At 44.9% G+C, this 20,717-nt stretch overlaps 1 protein-coding gene across 1 annotated transcript in view; it reads right to left on the bottom strand.

Annotated features, from left to right (window-relative positions):
- LOC110536469 overlaps window positions 1-20,290 on the bottom strand; it is a 43,260-nt gene extending 22,970 nt beyond the window's left edge. The window contains exons 1-5 of the mRNA XM_036936496.1: window positions 20,148-20,290; window positions 10,824-10,934; window positions 7,837-7,953; window positions 4,409-4,525; window positions 3,565-3,654 (exon numbers count right to left, since the gene is read on the bottom strand). Coding sequence (XP_036792391.1) covers window positions 3,565-3,654; window positions 4,409-4,525; window positions 7,837-7,953; window positions 10,824-10,864 — 365 coding nt within the window. The 5' untranslated portion in view covers window positions 10,865-10,934; window positions 20,148-20,290. The remainder of the gene's footprint in view (window positions 1-3,564; window positions 3,655-4,408; window positions 4,526-7,836; window positions 7,954-10,823; window positions 10,935-20,147) is intronic.
- Between the last annotated feature and the right edge of the window lie 427 nt (window positions 20,291-20,717).

Genomic DNA, 20,717 nt, shown 5'->3' with positions numbered 1-20,717 from the left:
CTGAAATGTATTGGAATAAATTACCAAACTATAAAACTAGCTAGCCAGCTATGGGTAACTGTAGCTAGCTACCTGACAGGATTGCTAGCTAGATACGTTAGCTTACTAGGTACATTAATACTGTAGCTAGCTACCTGACAGGAGTGCTAGCTGGATACGTTAGCTTACTAGGTACATTAATACTGTAGCTAGCTACCTGACAGGAGTGCTAGCTAGATATGTTAGCTTACTAGGTACATTAATAGCTTTAGGTCTGGTTGTTTTTAAGCTCAACTTCAAGATTTCCACCAAGGACGTTGCCTCTCCGATCATCACTCTCCCTCGATGGGCAAGGGACATGTAAGGTACAGTCACATGTGACGATGTAAAACGTCATTCAAGGGCTGACGGTTTAGGGCCGAGGGATGTCTACTTTGAGTTTTAAACGCAAGCATCGAGTCAACCTCAAATGCTGGTTGTGGAGTCTTCTTCTGCTTTGGTATCATGGCGTACGGACATTTAGTTTGTGCATGCCGCCACCTACTGTGCAGTAGTGTGTGTTCAATCATGTTACATTTTGTGATATAAAAAGGAAAGGGTTAAAGGAAAACATTACACAACCAACTAACCCTACAACTATATAATATATATATATATACACACACCACTATCTCATAAAAAACACTATTTCATAAAAACCACCAACCCATTCCAACATAGTACATTGACCCTTACTGATACTACACCAGGCTAATGACCTGGGAGGACGGGACTCTTACATTCATTCATTGTAACTCTTCCGCAGTAAAACCTCTTACACTCAAGTACTTCTCTGCAGCTGCCACCACAACATCTTTTCTCTGTGATTTACATTCCATTTCTGCAGTACAGTTGATAACCATGGCAATGAACGCTAAGAAGCCAACCTTAATGAAGCTCAAATTCATATCACTGTGTCATGACGTGGCCCTCTTTGGGAATAGCTAGTACACTCCCCCCTGTCTCTCACCACCTCTCTCTCCAGGCCTACACCCAGGTTCTGTTATCGCAGGTCGTAAATTCCATGAGGAGACTCTCCTCAGGGCCAGGCAGTATAGAGAGAGGGTTTCACAGTATAACAAAGGAACATCTTCTACATCACAGAACTTGAGAACTGAACAATGTCCATGTTTTGGAGAATGTGTAAACGGTCGGTGGAGAAACCAGCTACAACCGGTCCATTTTGTTTTATGATTGTGACCTCAGGAAAGACAATACAGCCACATTACCATAACTCTGTTTATACAGGAGCCTCTGTTCTGAGGTTTGCATCTAATTATTGTATAAAATGAATGAGTAAAGATCAAACTATTTGTGAAAATATGTGAGGTGATGTTGAACTTTTAATGTGAAACAATTGTATTTCTGTTAAAGTTTAACTAAGTCATTGGCCCGCCCCCATGAGCACAGACATCGATCTGGCGACATGGGACATCTCTTTCCTACTGTTATGAATATAACCCCCATCTGAAAGAATTCCCTTGATACCATGCCTACCTCGGTCAGCTGAGGAGCTAAAGTTTGAGAAGAGACCACAAAAACCACAAGATAAGCTAAGGTTGTAATGGTTGCTGAATTCTTAACCATACCACGTGGTTAAACTCTGAGACTATAGATCTGACAGAATAAGAGCAACTCTTCAATACGAATTATTAGTCTGCAGCTAGAAATGATGTACCGTTGAATGCGAAGACCGACAACCGCCAAAACATCTATTCTATAAGAACATTTCTGGATGGGAGAGAGAGAGAGAGAGACTTTGAACTTTCCAACAGAAAGACGGATGATTTCAACAGAGATCACGACGACACACTGAGCGTAAATATATATATTGATTGCAATTATTCCCGAATGAGTGAGCGTTCATGTGCAAAGGATTAGCATTTCAATTATAACAATTATCAACTGTGTAGTGACTTTTGTCTTTTGCGCCCTTCTCAGTACACACCCACTTCCCTTTGTCCACCAAGCCGCCCTATCAGCTTATCATATCGGCTTAGCTCACAAGGGAAAATCCCCTATCATTTCCTTGTAACCATATCTACTGTTTGTTTGCATGTTTGTTTGTTTATGCATTTCTGTTATTATTTAGTTAGTTAGTAAATAAATGATTAAGACAATTGATGTACGGATGATTCATAGTGAAGGCTGGGTTCGTGCAGATAACCAACAATTTACGATGTTTGGAATGAGACTAACGTGAGGTAAAGAATAATTCATTAATTAGAAGACTAATTGATCAGATATTAAAATATCTGAAAAGTTATAATAGGAAAATTATTAAAATCTTTAAAATCTTTAAAATTATTCAAATCTGAAGATTTTACTTTGTGCCCTGACTTCCTAGTTAATTACATTTACATGATTAGTTTAATCACGTAATAATAATTACAGAGAATTGATTTGATAAAATAACATTCATCGATTTAATGATGCCAAAGACACGACAACTGTCCTAGACCTACTACTTAGCCTTGACCAATCATTCTCTACTCTCTTCACTGCCTCAGCATATGGCACCTTTTGTTCTACTCTGACCGTGGCAATCTCAACCTGTCTCTCTCTCGCACCGGACACAACAACATGGGCACACAACAACATGGACACCCCCACAATTGACAGTTTTTTCCCACCTATATTATACATTCCTTTGGTCCCATGCCCTCCTGCACACTTCTCACATCTCTGAATCTCCCTCCTACACACTACTGCAACATGACCATAAGCTTGGTATCTGAAACACCTTAGTGGGTTCTGCACAAAAGCTGTAACGGGATAACTGACATATCCTAACATGACTATCAGGTAAACACTCTGCTTCAAACTTCAAAAGGACAGACAATATCTTCTCAGTTTCACCACGCTCGACACCGAGTCTGCATCGCACTAAACGGTGGGCGTCACAGAGAATCTTCCATTTCAGTTGCCGGGTCAGTTGTCATTTCAGTTGCCGGGTCCCGGGTCCATTTCAGTTGCCCGCCTCCACCTCAACACTTAACGCCACCGCAGCAATGCCCTGCTCCGAAGAGCAATGCAAGTCACAGATCTTGTCCCTAGTCACGTGACGCAAAGTCCACTTCAAGCTACCTTCACCAATTTAAACAGTACCCAACTTATTTTCTACCCAGCCTGAGACTACATATGGATCAGCCAAAAGACAGGGATCCAATTTTCCCCCAAAAAAATGTTCACTCCCACTGGGCCCAAATCATCCTTTGCTTGACCATCGGGGCAGTTTTGCAGTGAGAACATGCAGGGAGGTATTTTGCCTAAATGTATTTAGGCATATTAAAACACTTTTGTTTTTCCGATCACGAGTGAGTCATGCTACAAGACAGGTCCCGGGACAATGCTCGCAAATACATTTTAAATGTTTGGAATATTGGTAGTTGGGATGTCGAGTACATCTTCTCAATGCTAATTTTGGCAAACATCACTATCGAACATACAGTATGAGCCAAGTGGCCACTCGATAAAGGGCTGAGGGGCCAAGAGTTCAGTTTGATATTCCACCATAGACACAGCCGGTCAATGTGGAGGACTTACCAGTGATACGGCCTTCCATTGAAGGTACATGGGTGATCTGTTATATTCTCACTCTTCGTGGAGGCAGACATTTTCCTCTGCTTAGCCCTTCTATTCGAAAAGAGGAAATAGGGATGTGTTATTTACTGTAGGTGAAATATATATACACTGTTCTATATGTCCTGCTGTTTCCTAATGGCTTGCCATCATTTCATGGGGCGGCAAGGTAGCCTAGTGGTTAGAGCGTTGGACTAGTAACCGAAAGGTTGCAAGTTCGAATCCCCGAGCTGACAAGGTGCAACTCTGTCGTTCTGCCCCTGAACAGGCCGTCATTGAAAATAAGAATTTGTTCTTAACTGACTTGCCTGGTAAAAGCAGAACTTTCTGAAATCAGATTCATATTGTGTGGTGAATTTACACTACTGTCATACAACATGAACGCAAAATTTAAAAAAAGCTCTTAAAGATGGATTAGATGGGGCAAAGCCTCTTGGAGTGTCATTGGGCAAGTCATTGGACAATCACTTTCACTGAGGTCTGAGGAAGCAGGCGAAGCATCCTTTGTATGGAAAGGATACAAGCAACAGTTCTTCCCCAAAGCGAGAGCTTGACATGATGAGGTTCTATCTGCATTTTTGTCAAAATTTAGCTTTGTTCTGTACAATATTCTCTACCTATATGGTGCTCACACTATTCAAACCAATGAGGGGTTGGAACTTTAAGCCAATTATTTCAGTCATCTTTTTTGGTGAAAGAACCTTATAATTCCCGGTCATGAAATCTTCCTGTTTTGCATATTCCATTTGAACTAAACTATATTCACATCTTCTTTCTATCAATACTTCCCTTTGAATGTTAAACTCACCTGTGGTCTTCAAACAAAAAAAAATCTCTGAAATTAATGGGCTGACCCATTGACTGGTCACTCTTCATGGACAGATAGCTGCGCGCTGGAGATGCTGCTGACTGCACCGACTGGGGGCTGTAATATAAATTGCATCAATGAAAACATTAATCTGGTGAACACAAACCTCATGTTTCTCAGGTACAGTCAATAATATCTAATGTGGGTAACTTTCACATTAAGGTTTACCTACAATGATTAATAAAAAGGTTTAGAATGTAACGAAGCTTTTGATGGAATTCAATTAGACCTCAACAATGTGTCTTTCAAAAGTAATTTCAGATTGAGCTGACATACAGTGCATTTGGAAAGTATTCAGACCCCTTCCCCTTTTCCACATGTTGTCACGTTACGGCCTTATTCTAAAATGGGTTAAATACATTTTATCTTCATCGATCAACACACAATATCCCATAATGACAAACTGAAAACAGGTATTTAAAAATGATTGCAAATGTATGCAAAATAAAAAACAGGATACCTTATTTACATAAGTATTCAGACCCATTGCTATGAGACTCTTAATTGAGTTCAGATGCATCCTGCTTCCATTGATCATCCTTGATGTTTCTGCAACTTGATTGGAGTCCACCTGTGGTAAATTCAATTGATGGGACTTGATTTGGAAAGGTACACACCTGTCTATATAAGGTCCCACAGTTGACAGTGCATGTCAGAGCAAAAACCAATCCATGAGGTTGGAGTTGAGGAGACAGGATTGTGTCGAGGCACAGATCTGGGGAAGGGTCCCAAAACATTTCTGCAACATTGAAGGTCCCCAAGAACAACAGTGGCCTCTATCATTCTTAAATGCAAGAAGTTTGGAACCACCAAGAGTCTTCCTAAAGCTGGCCGCCCAGCCAAGCTGAGCAATCGGAGGAGAAGGACCTTGGTCAGGAAGGTGGCCTCCCGGGTGGCACAGTGGTTAAGGGCGCTGTGCCACCAGAGACTCTGGGTTCGCGCCCAGGCTCTGTCGTAACCGGCCGCGACCGGGAGGTCCGTGGGGCGACGCACAATTGGCCTAGCGTTGTCCGGGTTAGAGAGGGTTTGGCCGGTAGGGAAATCCTTGTCTCATCGCGCACCAGAGACTCCTGTGCACCAGCGACTCCTGTGGCGGGCCGGGCGCAGTGCGCGCTAACCAAGGTTGCCAGGTGCACAGTGTTTACTCCGACACATTGGTGCAGCTGGCTTCCGGGTTGGATGGCGCTGTGTTAAGAAGCAGTGGGTTGGTTTGGTTGACGCATGACTTTCAACCTTCGTCTCTCCCGAGCCCGTACGGGAGTTGTAGCGATGAGACAAGATAGTAGCTACTAAAACAATTGGATACCACGAAATTGGGGAGAAAAAGGGGCAAAATTTTAAAAAATATAAAAAATTAGATGGGAGAACCTTCCAGATCTCTGCAACAATCCAATCAATCCAATCAGGCCCTTATGGCAGTGGCAGCCACTCTTCTCAGTAAAAGGCACATGACAGCCCTTTTGGAGTTTGCCAAAAGTTTGCCAAAAGACACGTAATTGACTCTCAGACCATTCTCTGGTCTGATGAAACCAAGATCGAACTCTCCGGCCTGAATGACAAATCAAACCAAGCAAGCGTCAAGTCTGGAGGAAACCTGTGGTGGCAGCATCATGGGGATGTTTTTCAGCGGCGAGTGAAAGATGAACGGAGCAAAGTACAGATATTTTCCTTGATGAAAACCTGCTCCAGAGCGCTCAGGACCACAGACTGGGGCGATGGTTCACCTTCAACAGGACAACAACCCTAAGCACACAACCAAGAAGACGCAGCAGTAGCTTCGGGACAAGTCTTTGAATGTTCTTGAGTGGTTCAGCCAGAGCCTGGACTTGAACCCAATCAAGCATCTCTGTAGAGACCTGAAAATAACTGTGCAGCGACGCTCCCCATCCAACCTGACAGATCTTTAGAGGATCTGCAGAGAACAATGGGAGAAACTCCCCAAATACAGGTGTGCCAAGATTGCAGTCATACCCAAGAACGCTCAAGGCTGTAATCCCTGCCAAATGTGCTTCAACAAAGTACTGAGGTAAGAGTCTGAATACATATGTAAATATGATATTTAATTTTATTATTTTTTTACGAATAAATGTGCAAACATTTCTTAAAACCAGTTTTTGCTTTGTCATTGTATTGTATCGTGTGGAGATTGATGAGAATTGTTTCTATTTTGTATGTTTTATTTAATCAATTTTAGAATAAGTGTGTAACGTAACAAAGTGGAAAAAGTCAAGGGGTCTGAATACTTTCCGAATCAAATCAAATGTATTTATAAAGCCCTTCGTACATCAGCTGATATCTCAAAGTGCTGTACAGAAACCCAGCCTAAAACCCCCAAACAGCAAGCAATGCAGGTGTAGAAGCACGGTGGCTAGGAAAAACTCCCTAGAAAGGCCAGAACCTAGGAAGAAACCTAGAGTAAATGCACTGTACACAGCATTTACTGTGAATCTCCACTAATGCAGGAAGATTGCCTTTAAATGCCGGATTGTCAACCACCCTCAGTCAGATTGAATCCTGACCCTAGTTTATAAAGGGTTAATTAGTTATGATAACAGTATTATTCTTGACTGCAACTGTGAAACATAAAGACATCATTGTTTTTATGTTAAACAGACAAATCATAACATATTTATTGTTTGTTTAATTTAATTTTCCTTTTAAAATATAATTCTCAATGCAAAATGAAGCTGAGCTTGCCAAGGTGACAATCCTGTTAGCCATCATCAATTCAGTTTGCCTTCATTTACAATGATGCTGATATGATTACCATAAAAACATGTACCAAATACAGGCTTTGAGTTGTGAAACTTAAACTACAGTTGAAAAACATTAATACAGTAAGAGTCATTTTGATATGAAATAAAAATTTAGAATAATGTTTATAGAACCTCATTTCATTGTGGTTATTGTTCCACCTGCTGGCCATTTATATTAGCACCACTGCAACCAGTGTTTAAAGGCGTTAACTGGCACATTATAAATGTGTTTTCTGCCATCACTATTATCCTGGAATCTGTTTAAATAACCTAAAAAAACAATCATTACCCAAACCTGGGAACTGAATGACTCGCTGGACCTTGTAAAACAAATGTGTGAATAATTGCAATCAAGAAGATATTGGAAGATATTGATTCATTAGAAACGAATGAGTTGTATATTTCGGTGTCTAATAGAAATGGCTTAATTAGAACCAAAGCCAATAACAAATAGAATATCAGAAGCAGATGATGCTCCTCCTAACAGCCTTTGTATTGAGAGGTAAAGTAATATTCTATAAAATAAATCTTCCTGTTTTGCCTTTTCAGTTGAATCTAAACTGTATTCAGACCTTTCTAATACCACGTCCCGGTGCAACATGTTAAACTCACCGAAACCCTCCATCCAAAGCTCTATCTCTGAAATTAATGGGCTGACCCATTGACTGGTCACTCTTCATGGACAGATAGCTGCGTGCTGGAGATGCTGCTGACTGCACAGACTGGGGGCTGTAATATAAATTGTATAAATGAAAACATGAATCTGGTGAACACAAACCTCATGTTTCTCGGGTACAGTCAATAAATGTGTAGTTTGGGTAACACTCACATTAAAGGAAAAGTGAGCCCGGAAAACTATCTTTTGCTGTTTGTGTCATTAGTCCATTAGTTGATATAGTCCCAAAATGTTTTGCATATCAGCAATCAAGTTAAAATATATAACCTTCAATAATGTATTAATACAGCCGGCATAATGCACTTTGCATCCTGATGTTGCATCATACTGGCTGTATTTCTGTATTTTTATTTTATTTTATTTCACCTTTATTTAACCGGGTAGGCGAGTTGAGAACACCTTTATTTAACCGGGTAGGCCAGTTGAGAACACCTTTATTTAACCAGGTAGGCCAGTTGAGAACACCTTTATTTAACCAGGTAGGCTAGTTGAGAACACCTTTATTTAACCAGGTAGGCCAGTTGAGAACACCTTTATTTAACCAGGTAGGCTAGTTGAGAACACCTTTATTTAACCAGGTAGGCCAGTTGAGAACACCTTTATTTAACCATGTAGGCCAGTTGAGAACACCTTTATTTAACCGGGTAAGCCAGTTGAGAACACCTTTATTTAACTGGGTAGGCCAGTTGAGAACAAGTTCTCATCTACAACTGCGACCTGGCCAAGATAAAGCAAAGCACTGCAACACAAACAACACAGAGTTACACATGGGATAAACAAACGTACAGTCAACAACACAATAGGAAAATATATATACAGTGTGTGCAAATGTAGGGAGGTAAGGCAATAAATAGTCCATAGAGGCAAAATAATTACCATTTAGCATTAACACTGGAGTGATAGATGTGCAGATGGTGATGTGCAAGTAGAGCTACTGGGGTGCAAAAGAAAAGAAGTGTTGGGGATGACCAGTGAAATACACCTGCTGGAGCGCGTGCTATGGGTGGGTGTTGCTATGGTGACCAGTGAGCTGAGATAAGGCGGGACTTTACCTAGCAAAGACTTATAGATGACCTGGAGCCAGCAGGTTTGGCGACGAATATGTGGTGAGGGCCAGCCAACGAGAGCATACAGGTTGCAGTGGTGGGTAGTATATGGGGCTTTGGTGACAAAACGGATGGCACTGTGATAGACTACATCCAGTTTGCTGAGTAGAGTGTTGGAGGCTATTTTGTAGATGACATCGCCGAAGTCAAGGATCGGTAGGATAGTCAGATTTACGAGGGTATGTTTGGCAGCATGAGTGAAGGAGGCTTTGTTGTGAAATAGGAAACCGATTCTAGATTTAATTTTGGAATGGAGATGCTTAATGTGAGCCTGGAAGGAGAGTTTACAGTCTAACCAGACACCTAGCTATTTGTAGTTGTCCACATATTCTAGATCAGAACCGTCCAGAGTAGTGATGCTAGTCGGGCGGGAGGGTGTGGGCAGCAATCGGTTAAAGAGCATGCATTTAGTTTTACTAGCATTTAAAAGCAGTTAGAGGCCACGGAAGGAGTGTTGTATGGCGTTGAAGCTCTTTTGTAGGCGTGTTAACACAGTGTCCAAAGAAGGGTCAGATGTATACAGAATGGTGTCGTCTGCATAGAGGTGGATCAGAGAATCACCAGCAGCAAGAGCAACATAATTGATATATTACGAGAAAAGAGTCGCCCCGAGAATTGAACCCTGTGGCACCCCCATAAAGACTGCCAGAGGTCCGGACAACAGGCCCTCCGATTTGACACACTGTACTCTATCTGAGAAGTAGTTGGTGAACCAGGCGAGGCATTCATTTGAGAAGCCAAGGCTATTGAGTCTGCTGATAAGAATGCGGTGATTGACAGAGTCAAAAGCCTTGGTGTAGAGGTGTATTTAGAGGGCAAGTTGGTCAGGATGATGTCTAAGAGGGTGCCCATGGTTACGGAATTAGGGTTGTGCCTGGTAGGTTCCTTGGTAGCCACCCTTTGCCTTGATGACAGCTTCGGACACCCTTGGCATTCTTTCAATCAGCTTCAACTGAAATGCTCTTCCAACAGCCTTGAAGGAGTTCCCACATATGCTGAGCACTTGTTGGCTGCTTTTTCTTCACTCTGCAGTCCAACTCATCCCAAACCATCTCAAAATGGGTTGAGGTCAGGTGATTGTGGAAGCCAGGTCATCTGGTGCAGCATATTTTAAAATATACATTATAAAATAATATAATAAAACATATATATGGGTTATTTACATAGTGTTGATGTCTTCACTATTCTTCACTATTATGTAGATTATGTAGAATGTAAACCCAATTGAGATGGTTTGGGATGAGTTGGACGGCAGAGTGAAGGAAAAGCAGCCAACAAGTGCTCAGCATATGTGGGAACTCCTTCAAGACTGTTGGAAAGGCATGCCTCATGAAGCTGGTTGAGAGAATGCCAAGAGTGTGCAAAGTTGTCATCAAGGCAAAGGGTGACTACTTTGAACAATGTAAAATATAGTTGGATTTGTTTAACACTTTTTTTTGGTTACTACATGATTCCATATGTGTTATTTCATAGTTTTCTACAGTGTAGAAAATAGTAAAAATAAAGAAAAGACCTTGAATGAGTAGGTGTTGGGAAACTTTTGACTGGTACTGTATATAGGCCTAGTTTATAAACTGTTAATGACTTATTATTGCAATATTACTATTTACTGCAACTGTGAAAGATAAGATGTATTTTTCATTATGTTAAACGGACAAATTATAACAGTCATGTTTTATTTAATATTCCTGTTAATATATTACTAGATATGAATGAGGCTGTGACATGCCAGTAAGCCATCATCAATTCAGTTTGCCTTAATTGACAACGGGTATGCTGACAAAAATTACAATTGAAAAAAGCATGTAGGGGCTTACCTGCTTTCCACACCACCCTCATCTTCCTGTGAGGAACTCATGATTGAGGGCTGATACGGGACACTCAGTGTAGTCTTTGTGGTCTAGACATTTTTGTCTAGTCTATCTATTCTAGAGGGAGGATACAAGATACAGGTGTACTGTGTTAATTTGATCACTCTGTTGTCAAAGATACATTTCCTGGGAAGCAACAAATGCAAATTGCAGTGTATTCGAGTTTTAAAAAAGCCTTCTAAATTTTGTAATTTCCACATTAAAATGTAAGACTTGATTTATCCTAACAAAAAAATGTATCAGCTCCTACAAAAATGACCATAATTAATTCACATTTCCTGTTGCTGCAGGATTATTTTCCTGTTGTGAGAAGCTGGTCAAATTATGACATCTATCTGTAGCAAGACATCACATAATAGTTTATGTGTCGGGGGGCTAGGGTCAGTTTGTTATATCTGGAGTACTTCTCCTGTCCTATTCGGTGTCCTGTGTGAATCTAAGTGTGCGTTCTCTAATTCTCTCCTTCTCTCTTTCTCTCTCTCGGAGGACCTGAGCCCTAGGACCATGCCCCAGGACTACCTGACATGATGACTCCTTGCTGTCCCCAGTCCACCTGGCCGTGCTGCTGCTCCAGTTTCAACTGTTCTGCCTTATTATTATTCGACCATGCTGGTCATTTATGAACATTTGAACATCTTGGCCATGTTCTGTTATAATCTCCACCCGGCACAGCCAGAAGAGGACTGGCCACCCCACATAGCCTGGTTCCTCTCTAGGTTTCTTCCTAGGTTTTGGCCTTTCTAGGGAGTTTTTCCCTAGCCACCGTGCTTCTACACCTGCATTGCTTGCTGTTTGGGGTTTTAGGCTGGGTTTCTGTACAGCACTTTGAGATATCAGCTGATGTACGAAGGGCTATATAAATAAATTTGATTTGAAATTTGACATAATCCACAATAGCAACTGGTTTAAAAAAGTATGTTGTACTTGTAAATAAGGTACCGTTATTATTATTGTTTGTGTCCAGGCTACTATTTTTCCGATTGACAGCTGAGTGTCTGACAGGAAGTAGTAGTAGGAAAAATAGGATCTGTGAAAAGGCTCTTATTTATTACTTTATGCAACAACAACATTACATCGAGCCTACACGTTGTTAAAATAAAATCTGAGATGGGGTTTGACCAGAAAGCATGTTCAGGACTATAATTTCCTCCTCATATTGTAGCCTACAATATGTGTCTCCACACACCTAGGCCTAGGATATTAATGGATTCAAGACAGGTCGTTTTTATTGATGTCAGATTCTCAGTCCTGTCAGTGTCAAAGTAGCCTGCCATTTCGATCACTTGTGCGGTATTAAACGAGATTCTGCCAAAGTCTCCAGTCATGTAAAATGATGTAGAATTGCATGTGTTTATAAAAGGCCAGATTTTCCTCAGATCCTATAAATGTTCCCCATATTATGCGTCTTCAGTAAGTCAAATCAAATTTTATTTGTCACATACACATGGTTAGCAGATGTTAATGCGAGTGTAGCGAAATGCTTGTGCTTCTAGTTCCGACAATGCAGTAATAACCAACAAGTAATCTAACTAACAATTCCAAAACTACTGTCTTGTACACAGTGTGAGGGGATAAAGAATATGTACATAAGGATATATGAATGAGTGATGGTACAGAGCAGCATAGGCAAGATACAGTAGATGGTATCGAGTACAGTATATACATATGAGATGAGTATGTAAACAAAGTGGCATAGTTAAGTGGCTAGTGATACATGTATTACATAAGGATACAGTCGATGATATAGAGTACAGTATATACGTATGCATATGAGATGAATAATGTAGGGTAAGTAACATTATATAAGGTAGCATTGTTTAAAGTGGCTAGTGATATATTTACATCATTTCCCATCAATTCCCATTATTAAAGTGGCTGGAGTTGAGTCAGTGTCAGTGTGTTGGCGACAGCCACTCAATGTTAGTGGTGGCTGTTTAACAGACTGATGGCCTTGAGATAGAAGCTGTTTTTCAGTCTCTCGGTCCCAGCTTTGATGCACCTGTACTGACCTCGCCTTCTGGATGATAGCGGGGTGAACAGGCAGTGGCTCGGGTGGTTGATGTCCTTGATGATCTTTATGGCCTTCCTGTGACATCGGGTGGTGTAGGTGTCCTGGAGGGCAGGTAGTTTGCCCCCGGTGATGCGTTGTGCAGACCTCACTACCCTCTGGAGAGCCTTACGGTTGAGGGCGGAGCAGTTGCCGTACCAGGCGGTGATACAGCCCGCCAGGATGCTCTCGATTGTGCATCTGTAGAAGTTTGTGAGTGCTTTTGGTGACAAGCCAAATTTCTTCAGCCTCCTAAGGTTGAAGAGGCGCTGCTGCGCCTTCTTCACAATGCTGTCTGTGTGAGTGGACCAATTCAGTTTGTCTGTGATGTGTATGCCGAGGAACTTAAAACTTGCTACCCTCTCCATTACTGTTCCATTGATGTGGATAGGGGGGTGTTCCCTCTGCTGTTTCCTGAAGTCCACAATCATCTCCTTAGTTTTGTTGACGTTGAGTGTGAGGTTATTTTACTGACACCACACTCCGAGGGCCCTCACCTCCTCCCTGTAGGCCGTCTCGTCGTTGTTGGTAATCAAGCCTACCACTGTTGTGTCGTCCGCAAACTTGATGATTGAGTTGGAGGCGTGCGTGGCCACGCAGTCGTGGGTGAACAGGGAGTACAGGAGAGGGCTCAGAACGCACCCTTGTGGGGCCCCAGTGTTGAGGATCAGCGGGGAGGAGATGTTGTTACCTACCCTCACCACCTGGGGGCGGCCCGTCAGGAAGTCCAGTACCCAGTTGCACAGGGCGGGGTCGAGACCCAGGGTCTCGAGCTTGATGACGAGCTTGGAGGGTACTATGGTGTTGAATGCCGAGCTGTAGTCAATGAACAGCATTCTCACATAGGTATTCCTCTTGTCCAGATGGGTTAGGGCAGTGTGCAGTGTGGTTGAGATTGCATCGTCTGTGGACCTATTTGGGCGGTAAGCAAATTGGAGTGGGTCTAGGGTGTCAGGTAGGGTGGAGGTGATATGGTCCTTGACTAGTCTCTCAAAGCACTTCATGATGACGGAAGTGAGTGCTACGGGGCGGTAGTCGTTTAGCTCAGTTACCTTAGCTTTCTTGGGAACAGGAACAATGGTGGCCCTCTTGAAGCATGTGGGAACAGCAGACTGGTATAGGGATTGATTGAATATGTCCGTAAACACACCGGCCAGCTGGTCTGCGCATGCTCTGAGGGTGCGGCTGGGGATGCCATCTGGGCCTGCAGCCTTGCGAGGGTTAACACGTTTAAATGTCTTACTCACCTCGGCTGCAGTGAAGGAGAGACCGCAAGTTTTCGTTGCAGGCAGTGTCAGTGGCACTGTATTGTCCTCAAAGCGGGCAAAAAAGTTATTTAGTCTGCCTGGGAGCAGGACATCCTGGTCCGTGACTGGGCTGGATTTCTTCCTGTAGTCCGTGATTGACTGTAGACCCTGCCACATGCCTCTTGTGTCTGAGCCGTTGAATTGAGATTCTACTTTGTCTCTGTACTGGCGCTTAGCTTGTTTGATAGCCTTGCAGAGGGAATAGCTGCACTGTTTGTATTCGGTCATGTTACCAGACACCTTGCCCTGATTAAAAGCAGTGGTTCGCGCTTTCAGTTTCACGCGAATGCTGCCATCAATCCACGGTTTCTGGTTAGGGAATGTTTTAATCGTTGCTATGGGAACGACATCTTCAACGCACGTTCTAATGAACTCGCACACCGAATCAGCGTATTCGTCGATGTTGTTATCTGACGCAATACGAAACATCTCCCAGTCCACGTGATGGAAGCAGTCTTGGAGTGTGGAGTCAGCTTGGTCGGACCAGCGTTGGACAGACCTCAGCGTGGGAGCCTCTTGTTTTAGTTTCTGTCTGTAGGCAGGGATCAACAAAATGGAGTCGTGGTCAGCTTTTCCGAAAGGGGGGCGGGGCAGGGCCTTATATGCGTCGCGGAAGTTAGAGTAACAATGATCCAAGGTCTTTCCACCCCTGGTTGCGCAATTGATATGCTGATAAAATTTAGGGAGTCTTGTTTTCAGATTAGCCTTGTTAAAATCCCCAGCTACAATGAATGCAGCCTCCGGATAAATGGTTTCCAGTTTGCAAAGAGTCAAATAAAGTTCATTCAGAGCCAACGATGTGTCTGCTTGGGGGGGGATATATACGGCTGTGATTATAATCGAAGAGAATTCTCTTGGTAGATAATGCGGTCTACATTTGATTGTGAGGAATTCTAAATCAGGTGAACAGAAGGATTTGAGTTCCTGTATGTTTCTTTCATCACACCATGTCACGTTAGTCATTAGGCATACGCCCCCGCCCCTCTTCTTACCAGAAAGATGTTTGTTTCTGTCTGCGCGATGCGTGGAGAAACCCGTTGGCTGCACCGCTTCGGATAGCGTCTCTCCAGTAAGCCACGTTTCCGTGAAGCAAAGAACGTTACAGTCTCTGATGTCCCTCTGGAATGCTACCCTTGCTCGGATTTCATCAACCTTGTTGTCAAGAGACTGGACATTGGCAAGAAGAATGCTAGGGAATGGTGCACGGTGTGCCCGTCTCCGGAGTCTGACCAGAAGACCGCCTCGTTTCCCTCTTTTTCGGAGTCGTTTTTTTCGGTCGCTGCATGGGATCCACTCCGTTGTCCTGTTTGTAAGGCAGAACACAGGATCTGCGTCGCGAAAAACATATTCTTGGTCGTACTGATGGTGAGTTGACGCTGATCTTATATTCAGTAGTTCTTCTCGACTGTATGTAATGAAACCTAAGATGACCTGGGGTACTAATGTAAGAAATAACACGTAAAAAAACAAAAAACTGCATAGTTTCCTAGGAACGCGAAGCGAGGCGGCCATCTCTGTCGGCGCCGGAAGTGGTCCTCTACTGCTCTATGCCGCTACGCAAATGCGATGATATGCATGCAATGTTTATTATAAAACTCCCCAGGTCACTCCCCTCTCACGCTCACTTTGTGTTCTGGTACCTCAGAACTCCCCAGGTCACTCCCCTCTCACGCTCAGTTTGTGTTCTGGTACCTCAGAACTCCCACACACCCCTCTCACGCTCACTTTGTGTTCTGGTACCTCAAAACTCCACAGGTCACTCCCCTCTCACGCTCACTTTGTGTTCTGGTACCTCAGAACTCCCACACACCCCTCTCACGCTCACTTTGTGTTCTGGTACCTCAGAACTCCCACACACCCCTCTCACCCTCACTTTGTGTTCTGGTACCTCAGAACTCCCACACACCCCTCTCACCCTCACTTTGTGTTCTGGTACCTCAGAACTCCCCTACACCCCTCTCACGCTCACTTTGTGTTCTGGTACCTCAGAACTCCCACACACCCCTCTCACGCTCACTTTGTGTTCTGGTACCTCAGAACTCCCCCACACCCCTCTCACGCTCACTTTGTGTTCTGGTACCTCAGAACTCCCCCACACCCCTCTCACGCTCACTTTGTGTTCTGGTACCTCAGAACTCCCCCACACCCCTCTCACGCTCACTTTGTGTTCTGGTACCTCAGAACTCCCTCACACCCCTCTCACCCTCACTTTGTGTTCTGGTACCTCAGAACTCCCACACACCCCTCTCACGCTCACTTTGTGTTCTGGTACCTCAGAACTCCCCCACACCCCTCTCACGCTCACTTTGTGTTCTGGTACCTCAGAACTCCCCCACACCCCTCTCACGCTCACTTTGTGTTCTGGTACCTCAGAACTCCCACACACCCCTCTCACCCTCACTTTGTGTTCTGGTACCTCAGAACTCCCCCACACCCCTCTCACGCTCACTTTGTGTTCTGGTACCTCAGAACTCCCACACACCCCTCTCACGCTCACTTTGTGTTCTGGTACCTCAGAACTCCCCCACACCCCTTTCACGCTCACTTTGTGTTCTGGTACCTCAGAACTCCCACACACCCCTCTCACGCTCACTTTGTGTTCTGGTACCTCAAAACTCCCCAGGTCACTCCCCTCTCACGCTCACTTTGTGTTCTGGTACCTCAGAACTCCCACACACCCCTCTCACGCTCACTTTGTGTTCTGGTACCTCAGAACTCCCCCACACCCCTCTCACGCTCACTTTGTGTTCTGGTACCTCAGAACTCCCACACACCCCTCTCACGCTCACTTTGTGTTCTGGTACCTCAAAACTCCCCAGGTCACTCCCCTCTCACGCTCACTTTGTGTTCTGGTACCTCAGAACTCCCACACACCCCTCTCACGCTCACTTTGTGTTCTGGTACCTCAGAACTCCCACACACCCCTCTCACGCTCACTTTGTGTTCTGGTACCTCAGAACTCCCACACACCCCTCTCACGCTCACTTTGTGTTCTGGTACCTCAGAACTCCCCAGGTCACTCCCCTCTCACGCTCACTTTGTGTTCTGGTACCTCAGAACTCCCACACACCCCTCTCACGCTCACTTTGTGTTCTGGTACCTCAGAACTCCCACACACCCCTCTCACGCTCACTTTGTGTTCTGGTACCTCAGAACTCCCCCACACCCCTCTCACGCTCACTTTGTGTTCTGGTACCTCAGAACTCCCACACACCCCTCTCACGCTCACTTTGTGTTCTGGTACCTCAGAACTCCCCCACACCCCTTTCACGCTCACTTTGTGTTCTGGTACCTCAGAACTCCCACACACCCCTCTCACGCTCACTTTGTGTTCTGGTACCTCAAAACTCCCCAGGTCACTCCCCTCTCACGCTCACTTTGTGTTCTGGTACCTCAGAACTCCCACACACCCCTCTCACGCTCACTTTGTGTTCTGGTACCTCAGAACTCCCCCACACCCCTCTCACGCTCACTTTGTGTTCTGGTACCTCAGAACTCCCACACACCCCTCTCACGCTCACTTTGTGTTCTGGTACCTCAAAACTCCCCAGGTCACTCCCCTCTCACGCTCACTTTGTGTTCTGGTACCTCAGAACTCCCACACACCCCTCTCACGCTCACTTTGTGTTCTGGTACCTCAGAACTCCCACACACCCCTCTCACGCTCACTTTGTGTTCTGGTACCTCAGAACTCCCACACACCCCTCTCACGCTCACTTTGTGTTCTGGTACCTCAGAACTCCCCAGGTCACTCCCCTCTCACGCTCACTTTGTGTTCTGGTACCTCAGAACTCCCACACACCCCTCTCACGCTCACTTTGTGTTCTGGTACCTCAGAACTCCCACACACCCCTCTCACGCTCACTTTGTGTTCTGGTACCTCAGAACTCCCCCACACCCCTCTCACGCTCACTTTGTGTTCTGGTACCTCAGAACTCCCACACACCCCTCTCACGCTCACTTTGTGTTCTGGTACCTCAGAACTCCCCAGGTCACTCCCCTCTCACGCTCACTTTGTGTTCTGGTACCTCAAAACTCCCCCACACCCCTCTCACGCTCACTTTGTGTTCTGGTACCTCAAAACTCCCCCACACCCCTCTCACGCTCACTTTGTGTTCTGGTACCTCAGAACTCCCACACACCCCTCTCACGCTCACTTTGTGTTCTGGTACCTCAAAACTCCCCAGGTCACTCCCCTCTCACGCTCACTTTGTGTTCTGGTACCTCAGAACTCCCACACACCCCTCTCACGCTCACTTTGTGTTCTGGTACCTCAGAACTCCCACACACCCCTCTCACGCTCACTTTGTGTTCTGGTACCTCAGAACTCCCACACACCCCTCTCACGCTCACTTTGTGTTCTGGTACCTCAGAACTCCCCAGGTCACTCCCCTCTCACGCTCACTTTGTTTTCTGGTACCTCAGAACTCCCACACACCCCTCTCACGCTCACTTTGTGTTCTGGTACCTCAGAACTCCCACACACCCCTCTCACGCTCACTTTGTGTTCTGGTACCTCAGAACTCCCCCACACCCCTCTCACGCTCACTTTGTGTTCTGGTACCTCAGAACTCCCACACACCCCTCTCACGCTCACTTTGTGTTCTGGTACCTCAAAACTCCCCAGGTCACTCCCCTCTCACGCTCACTTTGTGTTCTGGTACCTCAGAACTCCCACACACCCCTCTCACGCTCACTTTGTGTTCTGGTACCTCAGAACTCCCACACACCCCTCTCACGCTCACTTTGTGTTCTGGTACCTCAGAACTCCCTCACACCCCTCTCACCCTCACTTTGTGTTCTGGTACCTCAGAACTCCCACACACCCCTCTCACGCTCACTTTGTGTTCTGGTACCTCAGAACTCCCCCACACCCCTCTCACGCTCACTTTGTGTTCTGGTACCTCAGAACTCCCCCACACCCCTCTCACGCTCACTTTGTGTTCTGGTACCTCAGAACTCCCACACACCCCTCTCACGCTCACTTTGTGTTCTGGTACCTCAGAACTCCCACACACCCCTCTCACGCTCACTTTGTGTTCTGGTACCTCAGAACTCCCCCACACCCCTCTCACGCTCACTTTGTGTTCTGGTACCTCAGAACTCCCACACACCCCTCTCACGCTCACTTTGTGTTCTGGTACCTCAAAACTCCCCAGGTCACTCCCCTCTCACGCTCACTTTGTGTTCTGGTACCTCAGAACTCCCACACACCCCTCTCACGCTCACTTTGTGTTCTGGTACCTCAGAACTCCCACACACCCCTCTCACGCTCACTTTGTGTTCTGGTACCTCAGAACTCCCACACACCCCTCTCACGCTCACTTTGTGTTCTGGTACCTCAGAACTCCCCTCTCACGCTCACTTTGTGTTCTGGTACCTCAAAACTCCCCCACACCCCTCTCACGCTCACTTTGTGTTCTGGTACCTCAAAACTCCCCCACACCCCTCTCACGCTCACTTTGTGTTCTGGTACCTCAGAACTCCCACACACCCCTCTCACGCTCACTTTGTGTTCTGGTACCTCAGAACTCCCCCACACCCCTCTCACGCTCACTTTGTGTTCTGGTACCTCAGAACTCCCCCACACCCCTCTCACGCTCACTTTGTGTTCTGGTACCTCAAAACTCCCCCACACCCCTCTCACGCTCACTTTGTGTTCTGGTACCTCACGATTTACAACTACATCACTGGCTACGGAACAATTACGTGTTTTGGAGAAATCATTGAGTTATTTAAGTAAGCCACGACTGTGATATGTTTTTTTTTTCGAACTTGAACACAACTAGAGGCGTAGAATTCGATGTCTCAACACTTTAAACACGAAGCAATGGAACCTAATTCAGAGTAAATCCATATATATATATAATATAGTCTTAGAGTGAACGCACTGTTTCCTCCGCTCATTTAACTTACCTCTGAATTTAGGTTAACGCAGGAGAAAGAAAATCTAGTTTTAATGTACTTAATCAAAGTTATGTATTGAATCCGATGTGCCTTTTGTGTGCTAAAATGGCAGATGTGAAACTTTACTTTCACCTTTGATTTCCTTATTGTTACGCGTGTCAACTCATTGAAAAAGGATCCACCCACTCACCCGTAAACCGGTAGTAGTGGACTCATCTGGAATACCACGATGTCTTGTCACTATCTGCGTGTGCTAAACGTGTCCAGCAGAGGGAGCTAGACTTCTGTCAGTGAATTGCGGCAGAGCTGGCAGGTCCCTGGGTCTGTAAACTACTGTAAGGACAGGAAGAACAGAGTGCTGCCAATCTGTGACAGAATGGATGGAGCACATGTTGAAATCGTGTCCAGCAGAGGGAGCTAGACTTCTGTCAATGATTTGATTTCAGTGAGTCAATCTTTAGGACTAAATCAGGACAAGAGCTAGAACCCATGGCAAGGGATTTTATCATGTTAAATGATATAGAGGCTGAATAAAGAGAAAAACCGATACAAACGTTGCTTGGGTGCAAAATGCTTTAA

The sequence above is a fragment of the Oncorhynchus mykiss genome, chromosome 11, assembly GCF_013265735.2.
Source record: "Oncorhynchus mykiss isolate Arlee chromosome 11, USDA_OmykA_1.1, whole genome shotgun sequence".
Taxonomy (NCBI): Eukaryota; Metazoa; Chordata; class Actinopteri; order Salmoniformes; family Salmonidae; genus Oncorhynchus; species Oncorhynchus mykiss.
This window is presented reverse-complemented; position numbering and strand designations above follow the sequence as displayed.